At 42.8% G+C, this 26,516-nt stretch overlaps 2 protein-coding genes across 2 annotated transcripts; both read right to left on the bottom strand.

Moving 5' to 3' along the window:
• On the bottom strand, positions 1-22,080 carry LOC126067417 (olfactory receptor 2M3-like). The gene is made up of 3 exons (XM_049869252.1): positions 21,959-22,080; positions 8,109-9,029; positions 1-25 (listed from the first exon to the last, which is right to left on the bottom strand). The coding sequence occupies exons 1-3, from the start codon at positions 22,078-22,080 to the stop codon at positions 1-3; spliced, it is 1,068 nt and encodes a 355-aa protein (XP_049725209.1).
• Positions 22,081-24,886: 2,806 nt separating this feature from the next.
• On the bottom strand, positions 24,887-25,858 carry LOC126067410 (olfactory receptor 2T1-like). The gene has a single exon (XM_049869241.1). The coding sequence runs from the start codon at positions 25,769-25,771 to the stop codon at positions 24,887-24,889; it is 885 nt and encodes a 294-aa protein (XP_049725198.1). The 5' UTR covers positions 25,772-25,858.
• Positions 25,859-26,516: the final 658 nt, after the last annotated feature.

The raw sequence follows: 26,516 nt of genomic DNA, 5'->3' as shown, positions 1-26,516 counted from the left end.
TCAAGCTGTTTTTTTTTTTTTCAAGCTGTGTCCTTGGCATGATCACCCAGGGGCTTATAAAAAATGCAGATCCACAGACCCCACCCCGAGATGCTCAGATTCAGGAGATGTGGGTAGAGCCCTAGAATCTTGCAGGTTTAAGGGGGGCCTGGGGGATTCTGATTCAGATGGACTTATTTTAGAAGCCTAGAGAATCACGCTGCTGTGGGGGAGGGAGTTGATGGGTTGATGGGTCTTCACTGTTGCCTGGGAAGGTTTGGAGTCCCAATGTGTTTGTGAGTAATTCTGGAGTGTAGATGGGGAAGAACAAGGAAAGCCCAAGGGTATCCATACTTGACAGAGGTCCTGAGACTTATGTAAAAGGAGAAAACTGTCCTGAACATTTTCTGGAAGGTGATGGCCCTGCAGACTTTCCTGTTGTGGTCACATCTTGATCATATCCCCCTTACTGGGGCCTAACAGTCTGGGTGTCCCATGTCTTATCAGTTCTCCATTTATATTCACTTCCTGGCTACAACAAAAACACAAGGCTCACTTACTTCCAAATTCAGTCCTGGTCTTTTGTTTAGGAAATAATATTGGAGCCATTATTCCCTGAATGTGACCTGACTGGAACTGGGCTCCCAAGGGCTCACAAAGACTCACAAGGACACATCAATAAGCACAATAGCTAAAACAATCTTGGAAAATATCTTTTAGGGAATCTTTCACAGAAGTCAGAACACAAAAGACTTTCCACTCTTATCTTTTTTCTATAAACATTTAGTAAATAGAAATTTGTTGGACCAATGAAGGCCCTCCTGACTGTCGTTACTGAACCCTGTACCAATGATTGTTGAGAGGGACAATTCAAAACGTAGGATCACAGTTTCTAGCCAATCTGTGAAAAGGTAAAGCTTTCAATGGTTTTCCCATTTTGTAGTGTTAATATATACTGATGACTCTGTAATGTTCTGCGGACTTGGGCAGACATGGTTGTGGCAGTGTGCTTGTTCATTTTCCCATTCTTGTTTATTCTGTAACGTTCCTTGGACTTGGGCAGACATTAGCTCTGGCAGCATGGCTCTCTGCTTCTCAGTTTTTGCCTTTTTTTAATATATGCCAAATAAAACTTTCTTTTTGCTTTACTAAACTTTATGATGTTTTTACCCTATAACACCTTCCAAAACGACCTCATTTCCTAGGCCTGTCACTTCCATAAGGCCCCAGTGGTTACTGCTCCTTGAGCTAGTAGAAGGACTCACGCAGGTGAAGCCCCTATAGAAATTAGAGCTAACGGTTTTTGCTTGTTTGTTTGTTTTTTCTTTAATCAGCAGGGAGAGTTTCAGGACAAAAATCAGAAAATCTTGGAGGAGCCCCCAGAGCCAGACAATGGGCCTGAGTTAAGATAATTGCTGGGTGTCAACTCCAGGGATGGGACCCTAACTGCCTTAATTATCTAGTGCTAAAACCAAACCAAACCCATTGCTTTCCGTTCCAACTCATAGGCACCCTATAGGACAGAACACAACTGCCCTGTAGGGTTTCCAAGGAGCAGCTGATGGATTCAAACTGCCGACCTTTTGGTGTTGGCAGCCGAGCTCATAATCACTATGCCACCAGGGCTCCTCTCTAGTGCTGCTCTAACATAAATACCACAAGTGGGTAGCTTTAACAAACAGAAATTCTTTTTTCTTACTGTTTAGGAGGCTAGACATCTAAATTCAGGGTGCCGGCTCTCTCTGTTGGCTCTGGAGGAAGATCCTTATCTCTTCTGAGCTTCTGTTCCTAGGCAGATCTTCATGTAGCTTGGCATTTCTCTTCCCCCATCTCTGCCTCTTTCGATTGCTTGTTTAATATCTTTTATATCTCAAAAGAGATTGATTTAGACATACCCTACACTAATCCCATCCCACTGAAAAGCAAAGACAACCCATTCCCAAATGATAACCGAAAAACCCGCCACTGTCTAGCCAATTCCAACTCATGTGACCCCATAAGGTTTCGAAGCTGTAAATCTCTGCGGAAGCAGACTGCCACATCTTTTTCCCAAGGAACCACCAGTGGTTTTGAACCATCAACCTCTTGGTTAGCAGTCCATCACTTCAACCACTGTGCCACCATATTTTGGGGGGGGGGCACAATTCAATCCATAACACTAACCCTCTTCTGTTGGTGACTTTTCTGCCTCAAGAGAAAGGAAAAAAAAAAAAAAGAGTTGGAGGAGATACCTACTGCTCCTGACTGTCCACAGGGGCAAGAGGGCTCTGCAGTAAAGGAGCTGAAGGGGAGATAAAGAAGGCTATTGAGCCCTGGTGGTGCAGTGGTTAACGTTGGGCTGCTAGCAACAAAGTCGGCAGTTTCGAAACCACCAGCCGCTCCTTGGAAGCCCTGTAGGGCAGTTCTACCCTGTCCTATAGGGTCACTATGAGTTAGAATGACTTAACAACAATGGGTATAACTGAGGCCCCACTGACATGGACTGGGAATGCAGAATGAGGCCTGTTCTGCTGCAGAAAGACAAAGGCCAATTAAGTGGGGGGCAGGCATGGTACAGGGCCTTGGAGAAGGGTTCAGATGGATGTAACTGAACAGATAAGGAGATGGGAGGGGCTGGAGGCCAAGGATTAGAAGCTGGTGGAGTGGGTTAGGGAAGGGTTGGAGGAGAAGAGAAGAATTTGGTTGTGAATGTTCCTCAGCCCTTACTAGAAGTGATGGGTACATTGCTTACTGGAATGTGTTGATTACTGAAGCTTATGTGCATTTTATGCAAAGGGCTAACAAAGAGCTCAAGCACAATGCTGGACACCTTAAATGCATTTTCTAATTTTATCCTTCCTAAAACCTTGCTGAAGTGGTTATTCTAGCCCCATTTTAAGGTAGAAAATCCTATTGGCTTGACCTTCAAAAATGTGTCCAGAATCTGAGTGCTTCTTGCCACTTCCATTATTTCCACCCTGGTCCAAGGCCGTCATCTCTGATGAATGGGGCTCATCCTTCTGGAACGAGAACTTTTCTCTAGGTGACCTCTCTTCCTCAAGGCAGCAGAAAGGTTTTGGGAGACAACTGACATCAGCATGGCTATGGGGAGGGAATTAGGGTACTAGATGTGGCAGAGTGTGAGATGCTAAGTAAGTAGAGGGCATGGAGCAAGCTTTACAGAGGGGAGGTGGGGTGAGCCAAGCCCTGAAGAATGAGAACAGCCTGCCTTAGGCTGGAGACAGAGCCTAAGGCAGTTCTCCAAGAGTGTGTGGGTCACCTGCATCACTATCTCCTGGGTGGCTTTTTTGGGAAAGTGACTTCCTGAGCCCAGTGTACTAAGTCAGAACCTCTGGAGGGAGACCAAAGTCTATGCCATCAACAAGCATACTAGGTCACTTTTAAGCACTTTCATGTTGAGGAGACCCCTTGAACAAAGCCAAGAGAGTATGGGCCTTTCTAGAGTTTGTTGATAGTGTGCTGGAAAAAAGAGGGCTGTACAGCACTCTGTTGCTTTCCCAGTTGAACTAGTGGTTAATCTCAATTTACACTTGCTGACCCAAGATTTGAAGGGGAGGAGGGTAGTGGAAAGAGGCAATTGCAGGCAATGGTCGTATAGGGTCGCTATGAGTCGAAATCGACTTGACGGCAGTGGGTTTGGTTTTGGTTGGTTTGGTTCTGTTACCGGAATAAGGTTCTTGCCTCTCACTGGTCAAGAATCAGCAGGTAAGGCATGTACAGTTTTCCACCCAAGCAAAGCTTTATTGAAGAGGCTTGCAAGCTGAGACGAGGAGGGCCTAAAGCAACTTTTACCCTCGTCTCACAGAATAAAAGAACCGCCTGCATTTTTAAAAGTTCTTGGGTGGGAAAAGATTCATGTTTATTCATAGGCACAGGCGGGGATATGTTAACTAAGGTGCCCGTGCAGCAGCTTTCTAAGATGGCTCCTGTCCCAGAGGCCTCTGGGATTCGCAGCAGGACTTATTATGGGGTGTCGCACCTACGCAGTCTCTTGCTCCCTGGCTTTGATTCCCTGGCTGGTGCTGCAGCTCCTCACTGCCCCTAGTGGAAGGTCACACAGCAGTCACAGGTGGATGTTCTGCACATGTCCCTGGGGCTGGTTTTCTCCAGCTGCTTCTGGAAGACAACTTTAAAAACGTTTGCAGGCTATTTTCTGATATCCTGCCCCATTGTTCTGGGGAATGGCTTTGTTCCTGTGCCCTGACCCACTTCTTTTTACTTTGTAGATTTAGGGGGCCCTGTTCCCTGTCTTAGTTCCAAACTTTGGTTACATATCAGAATCATGTGGATAGCTTTTTAAAGTTGCCTTGGCTCTACACCAGGCCAATTACATTGAAAGCCCTAAGTCAAAACCCAGTTAAAAACATTTAAGACGTGCAGGTAAGTTTTTAATGTGCATCCAGGGATGAGAGCCATTGTGCCAAAGCAGGGGGTCTTAACACCTTTTGTGCCAGGGACTGCTTTGGCAGCCTGAAGGATCAGGCAGTTTCTCAGAATGTTAGTAAAGGCACAAAATAAAATACACAGGATTACAAAGGGAAGACATTATATTAACATATGGTTATCAAAAATTAAAACAAATGCATTAAGTAGGCCAGATGAAGTCACCATTTTTTCTGTGTCAAAAATGGTCTAATATTAATTTCATATGGTTCAACTAAATTGTAATATGTGTTTATCACATTAAATAACAAGATACAGCAGTGGGTTTAATAAATGATAAACATAAAATCTGGAGGTGTCTACAACTGCAATGTAGTATGAAAACAGCTTTTAACCATACTTACCCGGCCTGGGCAGTGTGGACGCACCAGCAGTCCCGCCTGATTCAGCGGCCCGGACCATCTGTCCAGTTGGCCAGCCCAGTGCCTCCCAGAGCACCCTATGGGTCCCACCTACCTGTCACGTCCGCCAGAACTTTCGAGGGCGTGAGCAGGAGGCCCAGGGGCCGGGCTGGTCTGGTACCCGCATGGCAATTTGCAGCAGTGAGCAGTGGAAGGAGCGAGGGGCAGACACAGCTCTCTAACGTCCGATAGGATCTGGAGGGGGCAGACGGTGCTGCTTGAGGACCCGGGCGGAGGCGGCGGATCCCTCCTTGGACAGGATCCGAGAAGTTCCAGATTAAATGTTGGGCTATCTGTAAGTGCTGGTCTCTAAATGTATCCATCTCAAAAACGCGTAGAAGGTATATAGACCAATTTGAAAATTTGCTTCCTTAAATGGCATACAACAATTGTTATGTCATAGTTTTTTTTAAGTAATGCACTTATAACTGAACATAGTGCATTTTACGGAAAGAATTGTTAAAAAAAAAAAAAACTCAAGCACAGCACCAAGCAAGGAAAATGCAGTTTCACATTTTATCCCTCCTAAAACCTCGTGAGATGGTTATTATTAGCCCCATTTTATTGCAAAAAACCCTGTTGGCTTGACCCTCAAAGTGTATCCAGAACCTGAGCACTTCTTGCACCTCTATTATTTCCACCCAGGTCCAAGTGCTATCATCTCTCAACTACAGGAGGCTCCGTATGATGGGGCCCTACAGGCAGTTCTCACACAGCAGCCAGGGTGGTTCTGTGGAATCTTGTTGCAGATCATCTCTCTCCTCCGCTCAAAACTCTGAGCCCTTCCACTGGCCTACCAGACCCTAGATGACATGGCCCCTGTCCCCTGTTACGTCTCTGGTAAGCTCTCCTTCACACTTTCCCTGGCTCTCGGCACTCTAGAACACTTTGCTCAGTTGTCCCTTCTGCCTAGAACACTCATTTTTAGAGTTGGCCAGACTCTAAACTCCCTGAGGGCTGGACCATGCTTCACGATTGTGCGCATATCCCACAAGTCTCAGAAAATGAATGCGAGTCTCTTGGGAGCAATGTGATTGACTGGTTGAGTGGAAATATTTGGTCCAGCCCGTTCAAGGAGATCATTGTAGAAAACATTTATCAAGAAATTATTTCCCAAATCCCTTCAGAGTCCCTCCATGATCAAAACCTCCACCAGTTCCGGCCATGGGTCTCCTCCTTACCCCTTACTACTGTTGCATCTTTGATCTCAATGATAAAGACTCAGTTGCCCCCCAAACTCCATGATTTCATGGAGTGACCCATTTGTAGCCTCTGTAAACTTCCATGGTATTATGCTGATGGGAAGGATATAAAAACTTTCTGACTGTTTTTGAGATTTTATACCTTGATATTTGGATTTAAAGTATAATTGTGAGAAGGTACAAGCTTAAAAACATAAGAAATGAGATTTGTGTTACAAATAGTAATGACTCAATAATAATTTAAAGAACAGTTGTTGTTGAGTCAACTCCAAATCATGAAGACCCCATGTATGTCAGAGTAGAACTGTGCTCCATAGGGTTTTCAATGGCTAATTTTTCAAAAATAGATTGCCAGGCCTTTCTTCTGGGGCACCTCTGGGTAGGTGGGCTTGAACTTCCAACCTTTTGGTTAGGAGCTGAGTACATTAACCATTTTCATCATGCTGGGTCCAATAATAATTAGTGAGTGTGTATAAATGCCAGGGAACATTAGACTTATATTACCAGTAGCTATGATCACATTCCCGCACACATCTATCAGTTTGTTGTACCATGGGAGCTTGCGTGTTGCTGTGATGTTGGAAGCTCTGCCACTAATATTCAAATACCAGCAGGATCACCCATATTGGACAGGTTTCAATTGACCTTCCAGACTAAGACAGACTAGGAAGAAAGCCCTGGCAGTCTACTTCTGAAAAGAATTAGCCAGTGAAAACCTTATGACTAGGAAATACTGCAAAGATGTCACTTTAAAGACTAAAGTGTACCTGACCCAAGCCATGATGTTTTCAATCACCTCATATGTATTCGAAAACTAGACAATGAATAATAAGAAGAATTAACCCAAAAAAATCTGTTGCCATCGAGTCAATTCTGACTCATGGTGACCCTATAGGACAGAGTAGAACTGCCTCATAGAGTTTCCAAAGAGCGCCTGGTGGGTTTGAACTGCCGACCTATTGATTAGCAGCCGTAGTTCTCACCCGCTACACCACCAGGGTTTCTGAGAAGAGTTGACGCCTTTGAATTACGGTCTTGACGAAGAATGTTGAATATACCATGGACTGCCAAAAGAATGAACAAATCTGTCTTGGAAGAAGTACAGCCAGAATGCCCCTTAGAAGCAAGGATGATGAGACTTCGTCTCATATACTTTGGGCATGTTATCAGGAGGGATCAGTCCCTGGAGAAGGACATCATGCTTGGTAAAGGAGAGGGTCAGTGAAAAGAGGAAGACCCTCAACAAGACGGATTAACACAGTGGCTGCAATAATGGGCTAAATCATAACAATGATTATGAGGATAGCACAGGACCGAGCAGTATTTCACTCTGTTGTACACAGGGTTGCTTTGTCAGAATTGAGAACACCTGACAACAACATGATCATTCAGATGAATATAGTGTAACCTGTAGAGAGAAGTAACTTTGTCCAATGTCTCACATCTCGCATATGTGAGACTCAAGCTCTGTGCACTGTACCCACTTTAGTACTCAAATGAGACAAGCTAAGTTCTGAATCAGTTATCATACCTTGCTCACTTTTAACATGCAAGCGAGAAGAACAGTTGCCCCTATGAGCCCTAGAAAGAATGTAAATAATGTATCTACTGTTTTTTTTTTTTTTTCTTAATTTATAATGGGCCTTGATTCCATGGAAATGGCTGTGCTCAATGCAGACATTCATTGTAACATCAGTGGTCAAGCACGACCAGCTACCTTGGCATCTTCCTTCCGAGCATCCCAAATATTTTTAAAGATTACTCGGCTCCCAGCCTTCCTCAACCAGCCAGAGAGGTCCAAATGAGGATGGAAACCAAAAACCAAACCCGTTGCCACTGAGTCGATTCCGACTCATACTGACCCTATAGGACAGAGTAGAACTGTCCCATAGAATTTCCAAGGAGTGGTTGGTGGATTCAAACTGCCGACATTTTGGTTAGTAGCCAAACTCTTAACCACTTTGACAAAGAGAAGAAATATGAGCCACTGGGGATCCTGAGCTTACAGAGGAAAGGGCAGACCAAGAGAGAGCAGAGGAAGCCCCAGAAGAGCCTGTGTGCCTACACACCCCATCTCCCCAGCACCTTCTTCAGGGCCCTCATTACCTCCTTGTTCTTCAGGCTATAAATAAGTGGGTTGAGCATTGGGGTGAGGATGGTATAAAAGATGGAGGTGGCTCGGTATCTAGTCGGTGTCTTAGAGGAGGCCCGATGCATATAGCTAAATATGGCTCCCCCATAGTAGAGGCCCACCACAACCAAGTGGGAGGAGCAAGTAGTTACAGCCTTCTGTTTCCCCTCAGTGGAAGGCATCCTGATCACAGCTGTGAGAACTTGAGCATAAGAAGCCACAATGACCCCAATGGGCAGCAGCAGCATGACTATACAGCAAGCATAGATGAAGTCCTCAAAGAGCAATGTGTCAGCACAAGAGATGCGCAGCAGGGCAGGGACTTCACAGAAGAAGTGGTCTACCTCTTGAGAGCTGCAGTAGGGGAAGCTGAAGACCATGCTCACATTTATCACACTGTCTGCCACCCCACCCATCCAAGAAGCCTTGGTCATGAGGGAGCAGACCTTCCAGTTCATGAGCACAGAGTACCTCAGGGGATGGCAGACCGCCACATACCGGTCATAAGCCATGACTGCCAGGAGAAAGCACTCAGCTCCTCCTACCATAACCACTAGGAAGATCTGAGCCCCACAGGCTCCCTGAGAGATAATCTTACTGCCTGAAAGAAAGTTGGCTGCCATCTTAGGCACCACAGAGCACATCATGGTCAGGTCCATGATGGAGAGCTGACTCAGGAAAAAGTACATAGGGATGTGCAGGTGCACATTGGCCTGGATGAGGAAGAGGAAGAGGATGTTGCCAGCCAGTGAGGCCATGGAGGCCAGAAGGACCAGGGAAAAGAGGAAGAAGCCATATGGTGTGTGGCTGAACAGGCCTGAAAGGAGGAAGTTCATTATGGTGGTGTGGTTCCAGAGTTCCACGGTAGTGACCCTGAGAAACAAACAAACAAACAAAAATATCATCCTGGGCTGTTGTTGTGGGAAGGTTTAGCATACCTTGAGATCCAAGGAACTGAATGTGGCATCTCCATCATACATGGAAAATAACAATTTCCCATTTCTTCCAAAGGACGGAGCCCGGATCTCTGACACGGGTCCCACCCTCTCCTCCTGCAGTGAAAATCCATTTTCTCTCACCTACTCTCCGTGGTTACCAAGCAAGATTTGATCTTATTTCTCTGGAAAGACTGTAGAAAACAGGAAAGAGAGGCAGGCGTGACCAGAGAAGAGAAGGGGTTTTAAGTGGCACGTGGATAACTATAGAAATAGGAAGCAGGGGCGTAGATTTAAGAGGAATGGTGTGAGAGTTTAGCCAACTGAGAAGGTAGAGGGAACAGTCTCCGTAAGATCACCTTCACATCTGGCACCAGCTATAACTTTGAGGGTTCCCATAATGACCCCTAGGTTTGATAATCTGCTGGAAGGACCCACAGAACTCACTGAAAGCCATTATACTCATGATTACAGTTAATTAAAGGGTCCCTGGCTGATGCAAATGCTTAAGCTCTCCACTACTAGCTGAAAGGTTGCTGTTTGAGCCCACCTCAGAAGAAAGCCTTGGCAATCTGCTTCTGAAGGTCTAAAGCCTCAAAAACCCTGTGGAGCAGTTATACTCTGCACACATGGGTTTGCCATGAGTCAGAATCAACTCAATGGTAATAACAATAGCAAGCAGCCAATAAAATCAGCCAGTGAACAAAGTGCATATGAGAGAGTCCAAGAAAATAGCAAATGCAAAGTTTCCAGCTGTCCTCTTTCCATGGAGTTAGAATAGCATTACTTTCTCAGGATTGATGTACGATGACATGCATGGAGTATTGTCAACCAGGGAAGCTACCCTAAGCCTTGGTGTCCAGAGTCTTTATTGGGACTCCATGATCGAGTGCCTATGTGACTGACCTCAGCTGCCAGTGCCTCCGGTTGAGCTGATACTGCGTGATCCAAAGCCCCCACCCTAAAACACATTGTTACTACTTAGTGTAACCAACTCCCACCCTTAATCACATCGTTAGACTATCCAGTGTGACCCAAGGCAAACAAAGATACTCTTACCAGGCATGACATGCCAAGGGCTTAGAAATCACCTCTCAGAAAGCTGAGGGCAAAGGCCAGATCTCATTTTGGGAAAGAGTAAATTCTTTGCTACATAGCAGGGAAGTAAAGTATTGGGGGGTAGGGAGGGGGTACAAAAAGAGAGAAGGAAGAAGGAGTGGAAGCAACAGGCAGGCACAGCAACAGAGCTAAATGTTGATGTCAAATATCACATGAGAATGTCAGAAATGCCTCCTGGACACATTCCAACCATTCATCCCACTTGTAAGTGGATTATATGAGGGCAGGGATGGGGGGCATGCCACAGTTACGCATCACTCGTTAGCACAGTGCCTAACCTCGAGGAGGCATTCAAGACACATTCACTGAATTTACAAAGGAAGGGATGGACCAGTGTTGACTCTACAAATAGTGAGTCTCTGAGGATGCTTTGCTGGAGAATGTGCCTCCGGTTTCTGTGGTGTCACACTCAGAATTCAAGAATGTCTCCTAATATAAACTGAAAAGACTATCAAAGAGAGACAAAGAATATTGACTGTAATATGTGGGTATTAATGAACAAAAAGGAAAGAAAAAAGAGTAAGATACACAGAAGCATCCTGTGGACCTATAGTCATGACTGGAGTTCTTAATCCTGTTTATGTCTCTGGGACATCTGGAGATGTTAGAAATGCAGATGCCTTGGTCCCACCCCCTGGGGTTCTGGTTCATTGGGTTTGAGATGGGAGCCCCTCATATATGGCTTTTTAAAAGCTTCTCAGGTGATTCTGATGGGGAAATAGGTTTACATGCACTGTATATAACTCCACTCTCATGGTGCCAGCAGGGAAAAAGCTGTCTAGAGCCGACAAAGAGAGTTACAGAGATGTGCCAACAAAGGGAGACAGAGCACAGCACAGGAAGGTACTTTCCAAGATGGGCAAGGACCAAGTCATGGAACACAACCATCAACACCACAGTGAGATGGGCACCCAGTGGCAAGGAATCAACAGATCTGCCTGACAACTTTGAAACTACCTAGTGTGCCTGAGGAATGGATGAACAATGATAGCAATTTTGTCCTAGAAAACTAGAATTACCACTTTCCTGGTCTCCTATGCCAACAGCCTTTGTTAGCTGGCAGCAAGGAGATTTCTCTGTACAGTTCTCACCTGACTTTTTCTCGGCTGAAGCTTGAAGTCAGATTGACTTCTCCCACTTCCCGGTCACCCTCAGTCCCTCATCAGTTGGGTGCCCCCCTCACTCCTTTCAGCATGTCCTACCTCCATTCAGCTCCCCATATTTACCTTCCACTCCACCTAGTATATCTCAGTAGAGATAGGTCAGAGCCAAGTAGTATACAAAGATCCAGCCCTCAGGGCAATACTTGAGCAAGTGTTCAGCTGAAAAAGGCTCCTTACACACATCCCTCTAATTTCATGGCCCCAAATAAAAATTTAGAGAACTAACCATCCAGGATGTTCTCCCATTTCTCACAAAATTGATCATAAGCTCATGTCCCAGGTTTATACCTCTAGTCACTGAGCAGATGTCTCAGGACACCCCATTCAGCTTATAATGAGCCTAGGGAAGAGAGAGACATTCCACACCAAGGAGCAAGCCAAAATTAATGAATTGACTTCAGGACAAAGTTCATTCCCTATAGCCCTGGCTCTGGAAACTACCCCGGATTCCTACCTTAAGAAGGAAGGAGGTACCCTTGGGATATCCCCTGACTGACACACCTGCCTATACTTCCCTAAGGGGAGTCTTCACTCTCCCCTTGCCATTGGGAGCTGGAGAGAACAGAGTCACAAGAAGTAGAGTCTGATCAATTATTTCGTGAACCTGGTATTCAACTGATGTCCTGTAATTTTATGCACTCAATCATTGGTTATTAACACTGTTCATTCAACAAATAACTATTAAGAACGATGTATGTCAATATTTGACTTTTGAATGATAAAACACTCATGCATTACTAAAATAAACCCTACTCTTTGTGATTTATTATCTTTGTTTTATATTACTGGATTCATTTTGATAGTATTTTGTTTAGGAATTTGGCTTCTATTCATGTGAGAGCTTGGCCTGTAATTTTTTTTCTTATAATATCCTTGTCAGATTATAGAATCAAGGTGAAGCTGGTCTAATAAAATAAGCTGGGAAATGTTATTTTTTCTATTGCTGAAAAGATTTTGTTTAGGATTGGTGTTATAAAGGTTCAGAAAAATCATCAGTGAAACCTTCTGTATCTTTTTAGTACCTACTTTTAATGCTACAAAATATCTTCTAAGTACAACTAAGGCTGCATCTTACCAATCTATATTGATGGATAGTATGTATTTGTACTTTTTTTTTAAGCTGTAATTTTTTAATCATTCAGTTCAAAATATGTTGTAATTTCCACTGTAATTTCTTCTTTGACCATGGATTATTTAAAACTGTATTCCTTAAATCCAGTTAAGCAGTGTGGATATTTTCTAATGGCTTCATTATTATTGATTGCTGTTGTTGTTAGGTGCTGTTGAGTTGGTTCCAACTCATAGTGACCCTATGTACAATAGAAAAAACTCTGCCTGCACCATCCTCACAATCATTGCTAAGTTTGAGCCCATTGTTGCAGCCACTGGGTCAGTCCATCTTGTTGAGGGTCTTCCTCTTTTTCACTGACCCTTTGGTTTACCTATTATGATGTCCTTCTCCAGGGACTGATAATTTCCAATAATGTGTTTAAAGTATAAGAGACAAAGTCTCACCATTCTGGCTTCTAAGGAACATTCTGGCTATACTTCTTCCAAGACACGTTTATTCATTCTTCTGGCAGTCCATGGTATACTTGATATTCTTCACCGACACCATAATTCAAAGACATCAGCTCTTCTTTGGTCTACTTTATTCATTGTCCAGCTTTTGCATGTACATGAGGCAATTAAAAATAACATGGCTTGGGTCAAGTACACCTTAGTCCCCAAAATGACATCTTTGCTTTTTAACACGTTAAATAGACCTTTTGCAGATTTGCCCAAGGCAATACGTCATTTGATTTCATGACTGCTGCCTCCATGAGCGTTGATTGTGGATCCAAGTGAGAAGAAATCCTTGATAACTTCAATATTTTCTGCATTTATCATGAGCTGCTTATTGGTTCAGTTGTGAGAATTGTAGTTTTCTTTATGTTGAGGTGTAATCCATACTGAAGGCTGTAGCCTTTGCTCTTCATCAGTAAATGCTTCAAGTCCTTTTTGCTTTCAGCAAGCAAGGTTGTGTCATCTGCATATCACAGGTTGTTAATGAATCTTCCTCCAACTCTGATGCCATGTTCTTCTTCATATAGTTCACCTTCTTGGATTATTTGCTCAGCATACAGATTGAATAAATATGGTGAAAGAATACAACCCTGACATACACCCTTTCTGATTTTAAACCACGCGGTATTCCCTTGTTCTGTTCGAATGACTGCCTCTCGGTCTATGTACAGGTTCTGCATGAGCACAATTAAGTGTTCTGGAATTTCCATTCTTTGCAATTTTATTCATAACTTGTTATGATCCACACAGTTGAATGCCTTTGCATAGTCAATAAAACAGAGGTAAACACATCTTTCTGGTATTCTCTGCTTTCAGCCAGGATCCATCTGTCATCAGCAATGATATCTCTCGTTCCCATCGTCTTCTGAATCCAGCTTCAACTTTTGGCAGTTCCCTGTCAATGTACTGCTGCAGCCACTTTTGAATGATCTTCAGCAAAATTTTACTTGCTTATGATATTAATGGTATTATTCTATAATTTCTGCATTCCGCTGGATCACCTTTCTTTGGAATGGTCACGCATATGGTTCTCTTACAGTCGGTTGGCCAGGTAGCTGTCTTCCAAATTTCTTGGCATAAACAAGTGAGCACTTCAAGAGTTGCATTTGTGTTTTGAAGCATCTCAATTGGTATTGCAACTTGAGGCTTGGATTTTTTCTTCAATTCTTTCAGCTTGAGAAATGCCAAGCATGTTCTTCCCTTTTGGTTTTTTAACCCTAAGCTTTTGCACATTTTATTATAATACTTTGTCTTCTTGAGCTGCCCTTTGAAATCTTCTGTTCAGCTCTTTTACTGCTTTGTTTCTTCCATTTGCTTTACCTATTCTACATTCAAGAGCAAGTATCACAGTCTCTTCTGAGATCCATTTTGTTTTTTTCTTTCTTTCCTGGCTTTTCAATGATCTTTTGCTTTCTTCATATATGGTGTCCTCAAAGTCATCCCACAACTTGTCTGGTCTTCGGTCATTAGTGTTCAATGCATCAAATATATTCTTGAGATGGTCTCTAAATTCAGGTGGGATATACCCAACATTGTATTTTGGCTCTTGTGGATTTTTTTTTTTTTACTTTTCTTCAGCTTCAACTTGAATATGAACAATTGATGGTCTGTTCCACGGTTGGCCCCGGCCTTGTTCTTACTGATGATATTGAGCTTCTCCATCATCTGTTTCCACAGGTGCAGTTGATTTGATTCCTCTGGATTCCATTTTGCAAAGTCCATGTGTATAGTCACTGTTTATGTGGTTGAAAAAAATATTTCCAATGAAAAGTCATTGGGCTTATAAAATTCTGTCATGTGATCTGCAGAATTGTTTCCATCACCAAGGCTGTATCTTCCAACTACTAATCCTTCTTTGTTTCCAGTTTTTGCATTCCAATTGCCAGTAATTATCAATGCATCTGGATTGTATGTTTGATGTATTTCAGTTGGTAAAAATCTTCAATTTCTTCATATTTGGCATTAGTGTTTGGTGGGCAAATTTGAATAGTTATATTAACTAGTCTTCCTTGTATGAATATTATCCTATCACTGACAGTGTTGTACTTCAGGATAGATCTTGAAATGTTCTTTTTGACAATGAATGTGACACTTTTTCTCTTCAATTTGTCATTGCCAGCATAGTAGGCCATATGATTGTCTGATTCAAAATGGCCAATATCACTCCATTTCAGCTCATTAATGTCTAGGATATCAATCTTCAAGTATTCCTCTTCATTTTAGACAACTTCAAATTTTCCTTGATTCATACTTTGTACATTCCATGTTCCAATTACTAATGGATGTCTGCAGCTGTTACTTCTCATTTTGAGTCATGCCACATCAGCAAATGAACATTCCAAAAACTTTAGTCCATCACATCATTAAGGTAAACTCTACTTCAAAGAGGCAGCACTTCCCCAGTTTTATCTTGAGTACCTTCCAACCTGAGGGGCTCATCTTCCAGCACTCTATCAGACAATGTTCTACTGCTATCCATAGGTTTTCACTGGCCAATTCTCTTCAGAAGTAGATCACCAGGTCCTTCCTCCTAATCTGTCTTAATCTTTGAGGCTCCACTGAAACCTGTCCCTATGGGTGACCCTACTAGTATTTGAAATACCTGTGGGATAGCTTCTATCATCACAACTTGCAAGGCACCACAGTATGACAAACTGACAAGTGGTGGCATTATTGATGAGGGCCACCGAATAAGACAAGGTCTTCATTTGAGGGTTAGCTTATGTGAACTGTAGAAGCCATGCAGTTTCCCATACTTACTTATGGGAGGGGAGGCAAGAGAGATAATAGAAAAGGAACATGCCACAGGACAAGCCAGAAAAAGCCAGGCAGGAGGTTCCTTACCCTAGATTCTATGCATCAAAGCCAGTCTGGTCAATATTTCTCACGTTTAACATGAACTCCTTTTGAGAAAGTCTTCTGATCAGACATTGGCTTAGTTCTCCAAGTTGATGGGGACTTCAAACTCTGTGCTGTCGTCGGGATAATTAATGCCTCCAATGGCCCCATGGAAGAGTAGGCTTGGCTAAGTCTGTCTGTCTCCCCATTGCCGCCAGCTTAGCTGAGCCATCATCTTTGCATATCTGTACTGTTTTAGCAGCTTCCCATTTGGTCTTCCACAGCTCCTGCCATTTTTGCCCCTTCTCGATCTATGTTGGTATACTGTAGCCATGATGATATTTTTAAAATGAAAACCAAATCCTATTATGCCTTCAGTGGTTCATTAATTTCCTATGGCTGCTGTAACCAATTATCACAAACTTGTGGCTTTAAACAACACAGATTTATTCTTTTACAGTTCTGGAATCCGGAATTTCAAAACTACTTTCACTGAGCTAAAATCAAGGTGTCAACAAGGTTGATTGCTTCTAGAGACTCAGAGAGGAGAATCCATTTTCTTGCTTTTTTTTCAGCTTCTGGTGGCTGCCTGTATTCCTCATCTTGTAGTTCTTTACCCCATTTTCAAAGACTGCAGCAGCGTAGCATCTTCAAATCTCTCTCTGCTTCCATGGTCATATCATCTTCTGCTCTTACGTCATCTAATCTGCCACTGCATGTCTCTTAAAAAGACACTTGTGATTACATGTAGCACCCACCTAGATAATCCAGGATAATATCCTCATCTCAGTATCTTTAATTGCACCGGCAAAGTACAGGTTCTCGGGATTAGAATGTAGATAGCTTTTCAGGCTATTCAGCCTACCACAAGTGGGAACTCTTGTCTTTAGCACACACAGCAGGAACTCTTAAATACCTCCACATGGCGTACCATCCCAGAGGCCCTGCCTCATCTGGCTTCTGCCAGACTCTCCAAGCTCCTCTCACTGTCACTCGAGGGGGAACAAAAGAGTCAAAATGGGGGAAAGGCACTTTAGCTTTCTTTCTATTCTTCTGTCAAAAATGCAAAGCATATAGGGTTTATTTGAGTGGTTAATCTGTATGCATACAGGAAGATCTCTCCTGTTTAGAAAAAAAAAAAAAAAAAAGGAGGGCTCCTCATAGGCTAGTTACAATGAGGTTTTAAAGATGAAGTTGAGTAGAAAATTAACCATTGGCTAATTTTTAGCATAATTGGATCATGCTTTTTCCTTCCTGAGACTGCTAGGTCCTTGTGGCCTGGTCAGCCTGCATTTGTCTGCACCACAAACATATCTCAATTACCCAGGAAACTCCAAAGGTTTTGAATTATCTTCTCAGGAAAGAAGGTTAAATTCTTTACACAAGGTAAACTGTAAGCAAGTCCATGGTTAACAAATGTCTTGTCACAAAGTGGGGGATGTGTGATTTTATGATTGCTGTGTCTCCACATGCCTCCTTTGTTCTTGTTTATCTATTCCACATTGGTCAGTGACCTTTGTGAAATTTTCTAAGCACTCAGAGGAATCTAACAATCTGTATAATTAAATTGAAAATGACAGAAGTCCTTCCTGATTAGTATGTACTTCAGTTATAGATAAATAACACTTCCAAATTAAAAGCCAGAGACTGGTAGCAGGTACTAAAAATATATATATGATCCAACTATATGCTGGGTGCAGTGCTAGAAGTGCTCACTTGCCTATGCCAAGAAATTCGGAAGGCAGCTACCTTGCCAACCAACTGAAAGAGATCCATATTTATGCCTATTCCAAATAAAGGTGATCCAATCAAATGTGGAAATTATTGAACAATATTATTAATATCACACTCAAGTAAAATTTTGCTGAAGGTCATTCAAAAATGGTTGTAGCAGTACACTAACAGGGAACTGCCAGAAATTCAAACAGGTTTCTGTAGAGGACATGGAACCAGGGATATCATTGCTGATGTCAGATGGATCTTGGCTGAAAACAGAGAATACCAACCAGAAAGATGTCTACCTGTGTTTTGTTGATTATGCAAAGGCACTCGACTGTGCAGATGTAACAAAATTATGGATAATACCACAAAGAATGGGAATTCTAGAACACTTAACTGTGCTCATGAGGACCCTGTACATAGCCCAAGAGGCAGTCATTCAGACAAACAAGGGGATGCTGTGTGGTTTAAAGTCAGGAAAGGTGTGTGTCAAGGATGTATCCCTGCACCATATTTATTCAATCTGTATATTGAGCAAATAAGGCAAGAAGCTGGACTATATGAAGAAGGAATGGGACATCAGGATTGGAGGAAGACTCATTAACAACCTGTGATATGCAAACGCACAACTTTGCTTGCTGAAAGTGAAGAGGACTTGAAGCACTTACTGATGAAGATCAAAGACTAGAGCTTTCAGTATGGATTATACTTCAACATAAAGAAAAAAAAACCTCACTACTAGACCAAGAAGCAGCATCGTGATAAAAGGAGAAATTACTGAAGTTGTGAAGGATTTCATTTTATTTGGCCCTACAATCAACACCCATAGAAACAGCAGTCAAAAAATCAAACAGTGCATTGCACTGGGCAAACTTGCCGCAAAAGGCCTCTTTAAAGTGTTAAAAAGCAAAGATGTCGCTTTGAGGAGTAAGGTGCGTCTGACCCAAGCCATGATGCTTTCAATCACCTCATATGTACGGGAAAGCTGGACAATGAGTAGAAAAACCAAAGAAGAATTGACGCCTTTCAGTTATGGTGTTGGCAAAGAATGTTGAATATATCCTGGACTGCCAAAAGAACAAACAAATCTGTCCTGATAGCAGTACAGCCAGAATGCTCCTTAGAAGCAAAGATGGTGACACTATACTTTGGACATGTTATCAGGAGGGATCAGTCCCTGCAGAGGGACATCATGCTTGGTAAAGTAGAGGATCAGTGAAAAAGAGGAAGACCATGAAGAGATGGATTGACATAGTAGCTGCAACAATGAGCTTAAGCACAATGATTGTGAGAATGGCAAAGGACCAGGAAGTGCTTCATTCTGTTGTACATAAGGTCACTATGAGTCAGAACTGACTCAATGGCATCTGACAACGACTGTATGCTATCTACAAGAAACTTACATAAATTGAAAGTGAAAGAATGAAAAAAGATACTCCATGCAAATAGTAAACAACAGAGAGCTGGGGTGGCTATACCAATATCAGACAAAAGAGACTTTAAGTCAGAAACTGTTACGAGAGGTAAAGAAGGCCATTGTATAATGATGGAGCTCTGGTGGCTCAGTGGTTAAGCCTTCGGCTGCTAACTAAAATGTCGGCAGTCCATATCTACCAGCTTCTCTTTGGAAACGCTATGGGACAGTTCTACTCTGTCCTATAGGGTTGCTATGAGTCGGAGTCAACTCCACGGCAATGGGTTTGGTTTTTGGTTTATTATGTATTGATAAAAGGGTCAATTCATCAAGAAGATATAACAGTTATAGGCATATATGAACCTAACAAGAGAGTCTCAAAATATATGAAGCAAAAATTGACAGAATTGAAGGGAAAAATGGGCAGTTCTACAATAATAGTTGGAGAATTCAATATCTCACTTTCAATAATGGGTAAAAGATCCAGACAGAAAATCAATAAGGAAATAGAGGATTTGAAAAACAAACCCACTAGAAACCCACTAGGCCTAACAGACAGGCATGGGAATATAAAATGTTTCAGCCACTGTGGCACAATTTGGTGGTTCCTCAAAAATATAAACATAGAGTTGCCGTATGACTCAACAATTCCACGCACAGGGAGATACCCAAAAGAATTAAAAACACAGGCTCAAATGAATTCTTGTACATACATATTCATAGCAGCACTATTCAAAATAACTAAAACGTGGAAACATCCCAAATGTCCATTAGCAACTGATTGGGTAAGCAAAATGTGGTATATCTGTACAATGGAATATTATTCAGGTATAAAAAAGAAATGACACACTGATACATACTCAGCTGTAAAATAGGAATAAAGGCTTTATAAAGCTGCTAGAAAGATAAGTAAAATAAGATGTGTGAAATGCCCAACATGGAAAAGGTGCTCATATCACTGGCAGCCTTCCATTCTCTGGTGCTTTTCCTCTACTCCTGACAGTATTCACTCTAGAAAAGGTGTTACTCACCTATCTGGCAATCTATGGTATATTAAATGTTCTTTGCCAACACCATAATTCAAAGGCATCAATTCTATTTCGGTCTTCCTTATTCACTGTCCGGCTTTCACATGCGTATGAGGCAATTGAAAATAACCATGGCTTAGGTCAGACACACCTTTGTTCCCAACATTTTTTTTTTTTTTTAACTCCTCAAAGAGGCTTTTGCAGCAGATTTGCCAATTGAAATATGTCCCCTGATTTCTTGACTGCTGCTTCCATGGTCATTGATTGTGGATCCAAGCAAAATGAAATCTTTAACAAATTTGATATTTTCTCCATTTATCATCATGTTGCTTATTAGTCCAGTTGTGAGAATTTTTGTTTTCTTTATGTTGAAGTGCAATTCATACTGAAGGCTGTAGTCTTTGATCTTCATCAGTAAGTGCTTCAACTCCTCTTCGCTTTTAGCAAGAAAAGTTGTGTCATCCGCATATTGCAAATTGTTAATGAGTCTTCTTTCACTCTTGATGTCCCGTTCTTCCTCATACAGTCTAGCTTCCTGGATTATTTGCTCAGCATACAGATTGAATAAATATGGTGAAAGGATATAACCCTGATGCACACCTTTCCTGATTTTAAACCACACAGTATCCCCTTATTCTGTTCCAGTGATTGGCTCTTGATCTATTACAGGTTCCTCATGAGCCCAGTTAAGTGTTCTGGAATTCCCCTTTCTGCAGCATTGTTTATAATTTGTTATAATCCACACAGTCAAATGTCTTTGCATAGTAAATAAAACACAGGCAAACATCTTTCTGGTATTCTGTTGTCAGCCAAGATCCATCTGACATCAGCAGTGATATTCCTGGTTCCATGTCCTCTCCTGAGTCCTGTTTGAATTTCTGCCAGTTGCCTGTCAATGTACGGCTGCAACCATTTTTTAATTATCTTCAGTAAAATTTTACTTGCATGTGATATTAATGATACCATTTGATAATTTCCACATTCTGCTTGATCATTCTTTGGAACGGGCACAAATATGGATTTCTTCCACTCAATTGGCCAGGTAGCTGTCTTCCAAATTTCTTGGAATAGACCAGCGAGAGCTTCCAGTGTTGCATCTGTTTGTACCAACATCTCAGTTTTGGAATTATGTCAATTCCTGGAGCCTTGTTTTTCGCCAATGCCTTCAGTGCATCTTGGACTTTTTCCTTCAATACCATCAGCTCTTGGTCATGTGCTCATATGCTGCCTCCTGAAATGGTTGGGTCCTTCTGATAGAATTCATATTAAACTAATTTGAAGCACCTTGGTCTATATTACAGGTTTCTTAACTTTTCATATTTTTATATTCCATGCTTCTTTAGGCTGAATTCTGAGTGAATTCTCTGGGACCAGCTTTCGATGAACCAATTTTCTCTTCAACTGGGTCCAGTGTGGAGTTTATTCCAATTATTGTGCTTTTTTATTTTAACGTGACATTTTTACCTCAAATATTTTAATCAGTTCTTTTGCACAGCCAATATCGATAGCTCATTTTTTACCATTTTTGCTTACTGTTTTCTATTCTATTTTGATGGGAAATACACCTTCGCTTGTCTCTTTACACACCTTCAAAATATTATTTTAAATTCTTTGTCCAATGCTTCTATAAATGAATTTTATTTTCAGTGAATTACAGTTCTGATTTTTAACGTTGTTAACTTTCTTTATTAGCATCAAAATTTGGCTCACGGTTTACATTTATGCTTTGGTTTTGTTTTCAGGCTCTTTTTGTAGGGGAGGCTTTATATTTTTATTCTTATCTTTTTTTTTTTTTTGGTCTGTCACACGCATGCCCTCCCAAAAAAAGCACATACCCCGCCCCCACCCTGCTCTGCTCAGTGGTTTCTGGTTGCTTCTTTCCAGACTTGTGGGTACCATATTCTGAAGCAAGTCTCGAAATGAGAACTTGGACTTGGTTCCAATGTGATGCTGACACTGTGGCAGAGCTAAGTGGTTGGGCACCATACTCCAGCTGTGCCTCCCCTGGCCTGCAGCTCACCGGGAACTGGACCCCAGGCAGCACTTGGCAGCAGATTTTTCAGTTTTGAGGGTGGGGTGGGGTGTTAGTCTCTCCACAGCTGTTAGCTCCAGCCTGCAAGTGTGGCTCTTGTTCCTCGTCATGCATGGAATCTTTTAGTGTCCTTCATTCCATAGGATCTGAACTCTTCTCCACCTTGGAGATGTCAAAGCTTACACCTCAGCAAGACGACAGTTTCGGTCCTGCTCACTTTTTAGCACTTCTCTATTTTCTCTATCCTACGAATTTGCTTATATTTGAAAGCAGCTGTGGCCTTTTGGTTTCCTGTTTTTAGATTTCATCTGTTATCACTATATGTTTTTGAGGAGAGATGTTTACAATTTGTGAATGCACCATAGCACCTTAATCTAGAAGTCAGATGTCATCATCTTTCAAAAAAATCCTCACTCTATTCCACCCTCACCCACTTACCCCAGGCATTTCTACTCTTGTCTTTCCACCAGGGTCAAACATTAAGATGACATGCCTCTATCCTCTAGGTATCCTTACTGACTCCCTTTTGCTCAACTCATCTTGCTAACTGTCAGCCCCTGACAGAGGCTGGCTGTGGCCTGGAGAGATACAGAATGGTGAAAAAGATAAAGATCGAAGCCACTTGGCTTTACCAACTCTCAGTGCATGTCACAGAAGCTACAATGAAAGAACCCTTTTAGTGTAAAGGCTGATGAATTCCTAACGAAATTGAATACAGGTTTAATTAAATACAGGTTTCCATGAAAAACACCAACCTGTCACAGTCTTTCAAAAGTATCACTCAGGTTTGCACTTGTGCCTCATCTCTCTTTTGCTGAGGTGTGACTACATTAGTAATGTGCTTAAAGGAAACACAACTTTCTGATTAATTGGGAGATTACCATCCCAAATGCAAAGTTGAATGAGGAAAGGGAAATAAGAGATACACAAACACAGGCCAGCCCATTTAGACAGTTGCTCAAGCAAAAATCTCTTAGATTTTCATGGGATTCCATGCATCATGAAGGGAGAGGGTGGGTCTCTGGGGACAGCGGTGGTAGCAAGAGCAGGAGAAACCTGGAAGTGCATTGTGGATAAACCTGGCCTGCCTGTACCACAGCCCTCTCAACGCCCCCTGGAAATCGATTCCAGGCACACTTAGGGGTCCCCTCGTGTATACCCACCTGTTATGGTTTTCCTGTGGCTTCTAATAGTCCTGGCCTCTTAGAGGCACCACTAAGTACTCTAAGAGGCAGCTAGGAAGATGTAAGTAATGCCTGTAAGTTTAACATGAACTTCACTAGCATTTGCTTCTCTCAAACGTAGGTCATTCAGATTATGATTACCCTTAAAATCTTTGGATTTATATCAAGTCCTGAGAATACATGATTGTATCGGGTTTTTTTTTTTTTTTTTTTTGTCATTTTGTTTATTTGCTTCCTTGAGTAGAAATATAAGGAGGGCTAGAACAGTGAAAAGATTTTTGCTAGGTTGCACCTCTTTCCTCAAAGAACTACCTGCTTCCCCACTCCTCAGCCAAGCAACAGAGCTGTAGAACTGCATGAAACCTCAAATAACACTCCTTCAACTGCAGGAACCCCCTTTAACTTGGCTCCCTTCAATTCTAGCATTTCCCACTATGGTCAGGGTTGAGATGTGGGACAGAGTAAAACCTATGGGAGTAGAACATTCTTAGACCATGAAGACTTCAGGGCACAGAACTCCAAGAAGGGGGTTTCCTAGGGCTGTCCCTGGAATCAGGAAGGATGTGGAGATCTGAGTCTCCATCTTAGTTAACATTGCGGAAAGGGTGGGGCACATCATGAAAGCCCTTCCTCTGCTGTCTAGCATCCTGTTCGCGCGCGCGCGCGCGCGCACACACACACACACACACTTCTCCTCTGCTTTACCCCAGCTGGTGCTTAGTGCTGCCCTCTAGGTTCCCAGAGCCAAATATTAGGCCCATCTGTGGTTGCTCCTTTAGCCTGTGCCAAATATTAACTTAATCTCCTTCCTAACATCAAAGCTCACCCATCCTGTGTGGAACAGAACAGTCTAGCGGCTTTAGTTGAGGGATGAGTGCCCCATTCACCCTTGTCACCCACTAGACAGCTCCCCTTATTGACACTTCCATCTGTACCTGTGGGCATTTAGGTTTGCCGCCTCTGCATGAAACCTCTCTTAGGTGTCTCCATGAAACCTCTTTGACCTCTTTCTATCACCAAAATGATGTTATGGCCCTTTCTTGGTGCCCACATTGTATACTGAGTGCATGTACCTGACCATTTATAGCAAATTCTACTTTAACTTACCATTACTCCTGAGTTTCTGTGTCACAGGTCAGGTTTTCTGGAAGCAGACTTAGACAGGATTTGCATGCAGGAGGTTTCTAAGAGAGTGCTCTCAGGACCAAAACCTATGATGAGGGAAGGGAGTTGAGGAAACAAAATTGGATAGAAGGAGAAGTTGCCAGTGATACCTCAACTTATCCTATGGAGAGCTCAGAGCTGGAATGATTCTTCAGGGTTGTCCCAAACTGAGACAAGGCAAGGGGGTCTTCATACCTTTATTGATCAGTCATGGGATTCAGGCAGCCCCCAAGGAGAGGGCATGACTGTGGGCATAGTGGCTCTCTTCAGCCACGGTCAATTCCTAGAGAGGGGTGCTGCTGAGAGCTGTCACCTGCTGACTCTCCCAGGAGCTGTGGGGATAAATATTTCTGTCTGTGTCTTCTACTTTTTGTAACCCCATAGGCCCCAGCCTTTCTTACTTATTGCCTACACTCAGCATGCCTCTGATGGATTGAATCAATGTGTTAATCCTGATTAACCTTGGTCAGAGTAAGACTTTTATTTCTAGTAAGCTACATTTGTTTCTGCTCTATCAGATGATGCCATTAAAAATATATATATATATTAGCTAATCCAAATTCCCGAGTCAAGAATCCCGTATCTGCTGGTGCCAACCTAGCTCTGTCTCCCTGCCACAGGGACATCTTCCCAGGAGTTTCCTCAGAGCCCCAGTTACTTCCTTGTTCCTCAGACTGTATATGAGAGGGTTGAGCATGGGGGTGATCATGGTATAGAAGGCGGAGACCACCTTGTCCTGCTTTGAGGAGTGGTAAGCCTGGGGCCGCATGTAGGTGATCATGGCAGCCCCATAGAAGAGGGAAACCACTGCCATGTGGGAGGAGCAGGTAGCAAAGGCCTTCTGCCGGCCTTCAGTGGAGTGCATGCAGAGCACAGCCACCAGGATCCACAGGTAGGAGGCAGAGATGACAGAGAAGGGTAGGAGCAGCATGAGCATGCAGCAGACATAGTTCATGGTCTCATAAAGGGAAGTATCAGTACAGGCCAGCTTGAGCACAGTGGGAACATCGCAGAAGAAGTGGTCAATCTCCTGGGAGCTGCAGTAGGGGAAGCGGAGGGTGAAGACAGCCTGGATCAGCCCGTCCACCAGTCCAAAAAGCCAGGACCCCGCCACCATGATCCAGCAGACACGACGGCTCATGACCACCGAGTACCTCAGTGGGTTGCTGATGGCCACGTAGCGGTCATAGGCCATGAAGGCCAGCAGGAAGCACTCATCCCCCAGGAGGGTGAGGAAGAAGAGGATCTGGAGCCCACAGCCTGTGAAGGAGATGGTGCCACCACCCAGGAGGAAATCCACAGCCATCCGTGGCACAATGGTGGAGATGAGCATGAGATCCATGAGGGACAGCCAGCTGAGGAAGAAGTACATGGGGCTGTGGAGGCAGGAGTCAAAATTGATGAGGAGGATCATGAGCCCATTGGCAGACAGGGCCACCAGAAACATGACCATGATGATGGAGAAGAAGAAGAAGTGCAGCGGGGAGTGGGTGAAGAGGCCAAGGAGGATGAAGTGGGGAATGAGAGTCTGGTTTCCCACCCAGACCATTGTTCCGGCAGAAGGATGCACCCAGGGAGGGTTGGGATCTGAAAGCAGGTGATATAAATTTAGGGCTGTAATATCAAGGATATTATAACTTTGCCTGATGTATTTCCCTTTTTAAATGGGTTTAGAATAAAAGGCTTGGCCTCTTTATGAAAAAAATCTCTAACAAAGATGCAGATGGGTTTTTTTCTTTCATTTTCTAGGGCTTTGTGACTTTGTTGAAAAGGGAATATTAATCTATTTATTACTAAAGTGGGCAACTGCTTCTGCTTCTGCTAAGAATAGGTGTCTATTCTCCAGTTCATGTAGTTGTTATCTCTTACAAAGCTCTAGGCCAGTCTCACTTCAGGATTTGCTTTTACAAGAAAAAATATGAAAGTAGCAAAGGCATTTACCAGATGTATGAACTGGACACCTTCAATAATGTCTTTGAACCTTGGCTTCCTTATCTTAAATTGGGATAGCCATACTAACTTACAGAGTAACAGTAAAAATTGGAGATGATAACATAAACAATTCCTAAGAGTTTAAAAATGATGGTGGCTAGCATTACTTGAGTCTTTTTCATGTGCCAGGCACTGAAATGAACACTGCTGCATCCTTGCATTTAATTCCTGTAACTACCATGAAAGATAGAGCTATTGAGCAAAAT

The sequence above is a fragment of the Elephas maximus genome, chromosome 2 (genome assembly GCF_024166365.1).
Source record: "Elephas maximus indicus isolate mEleMax1 chromosome 2, mEleMax1 primary haplotype, whole genome shotgun sequence".
In the NCBI taxonomy this organism is placed as follows: Eukaryota; Metazoa; Chordata; class Mammalia; order Proboscidea; family Elephantidae; genus Elephas; species Elephas maximus.
Note: the sequence above shows the minus strand (reverse complement) of the source record. Positions and strands in the feature narration are given on the sequence as shown.

Coding starts and splice junctions, on each gene's coding strand:
- LOC126067417 (XM_049869252.1), bottom strand. CDS start 22,080: ATGACGAGGAACAAGAGCCACACTTGCAGGCTGGAGCTAACAGCTGTG. Junction 9,030..21,958: donor TGCCTGGGGTCCAGTTCCCG/GTGAGCTGCAGG, acceptor TTTGTTTCTCAG/GGTCACTACCGTGGAACTCT. Junction 26..8,108: donor ATGAGGGCCCTGAAGAAGGT/GCTGGGGAGATG, acceptor CCAAGGACACAG/CTTGAAAAAAAAAAAAACAG.
- LOC126067410 (XM_049869241.1), bottom strand. CDS start 25,771: ATGGTCATGTTTCTGGTGGCCCTGTCTGCCAATGGGCTCATGATCCTC.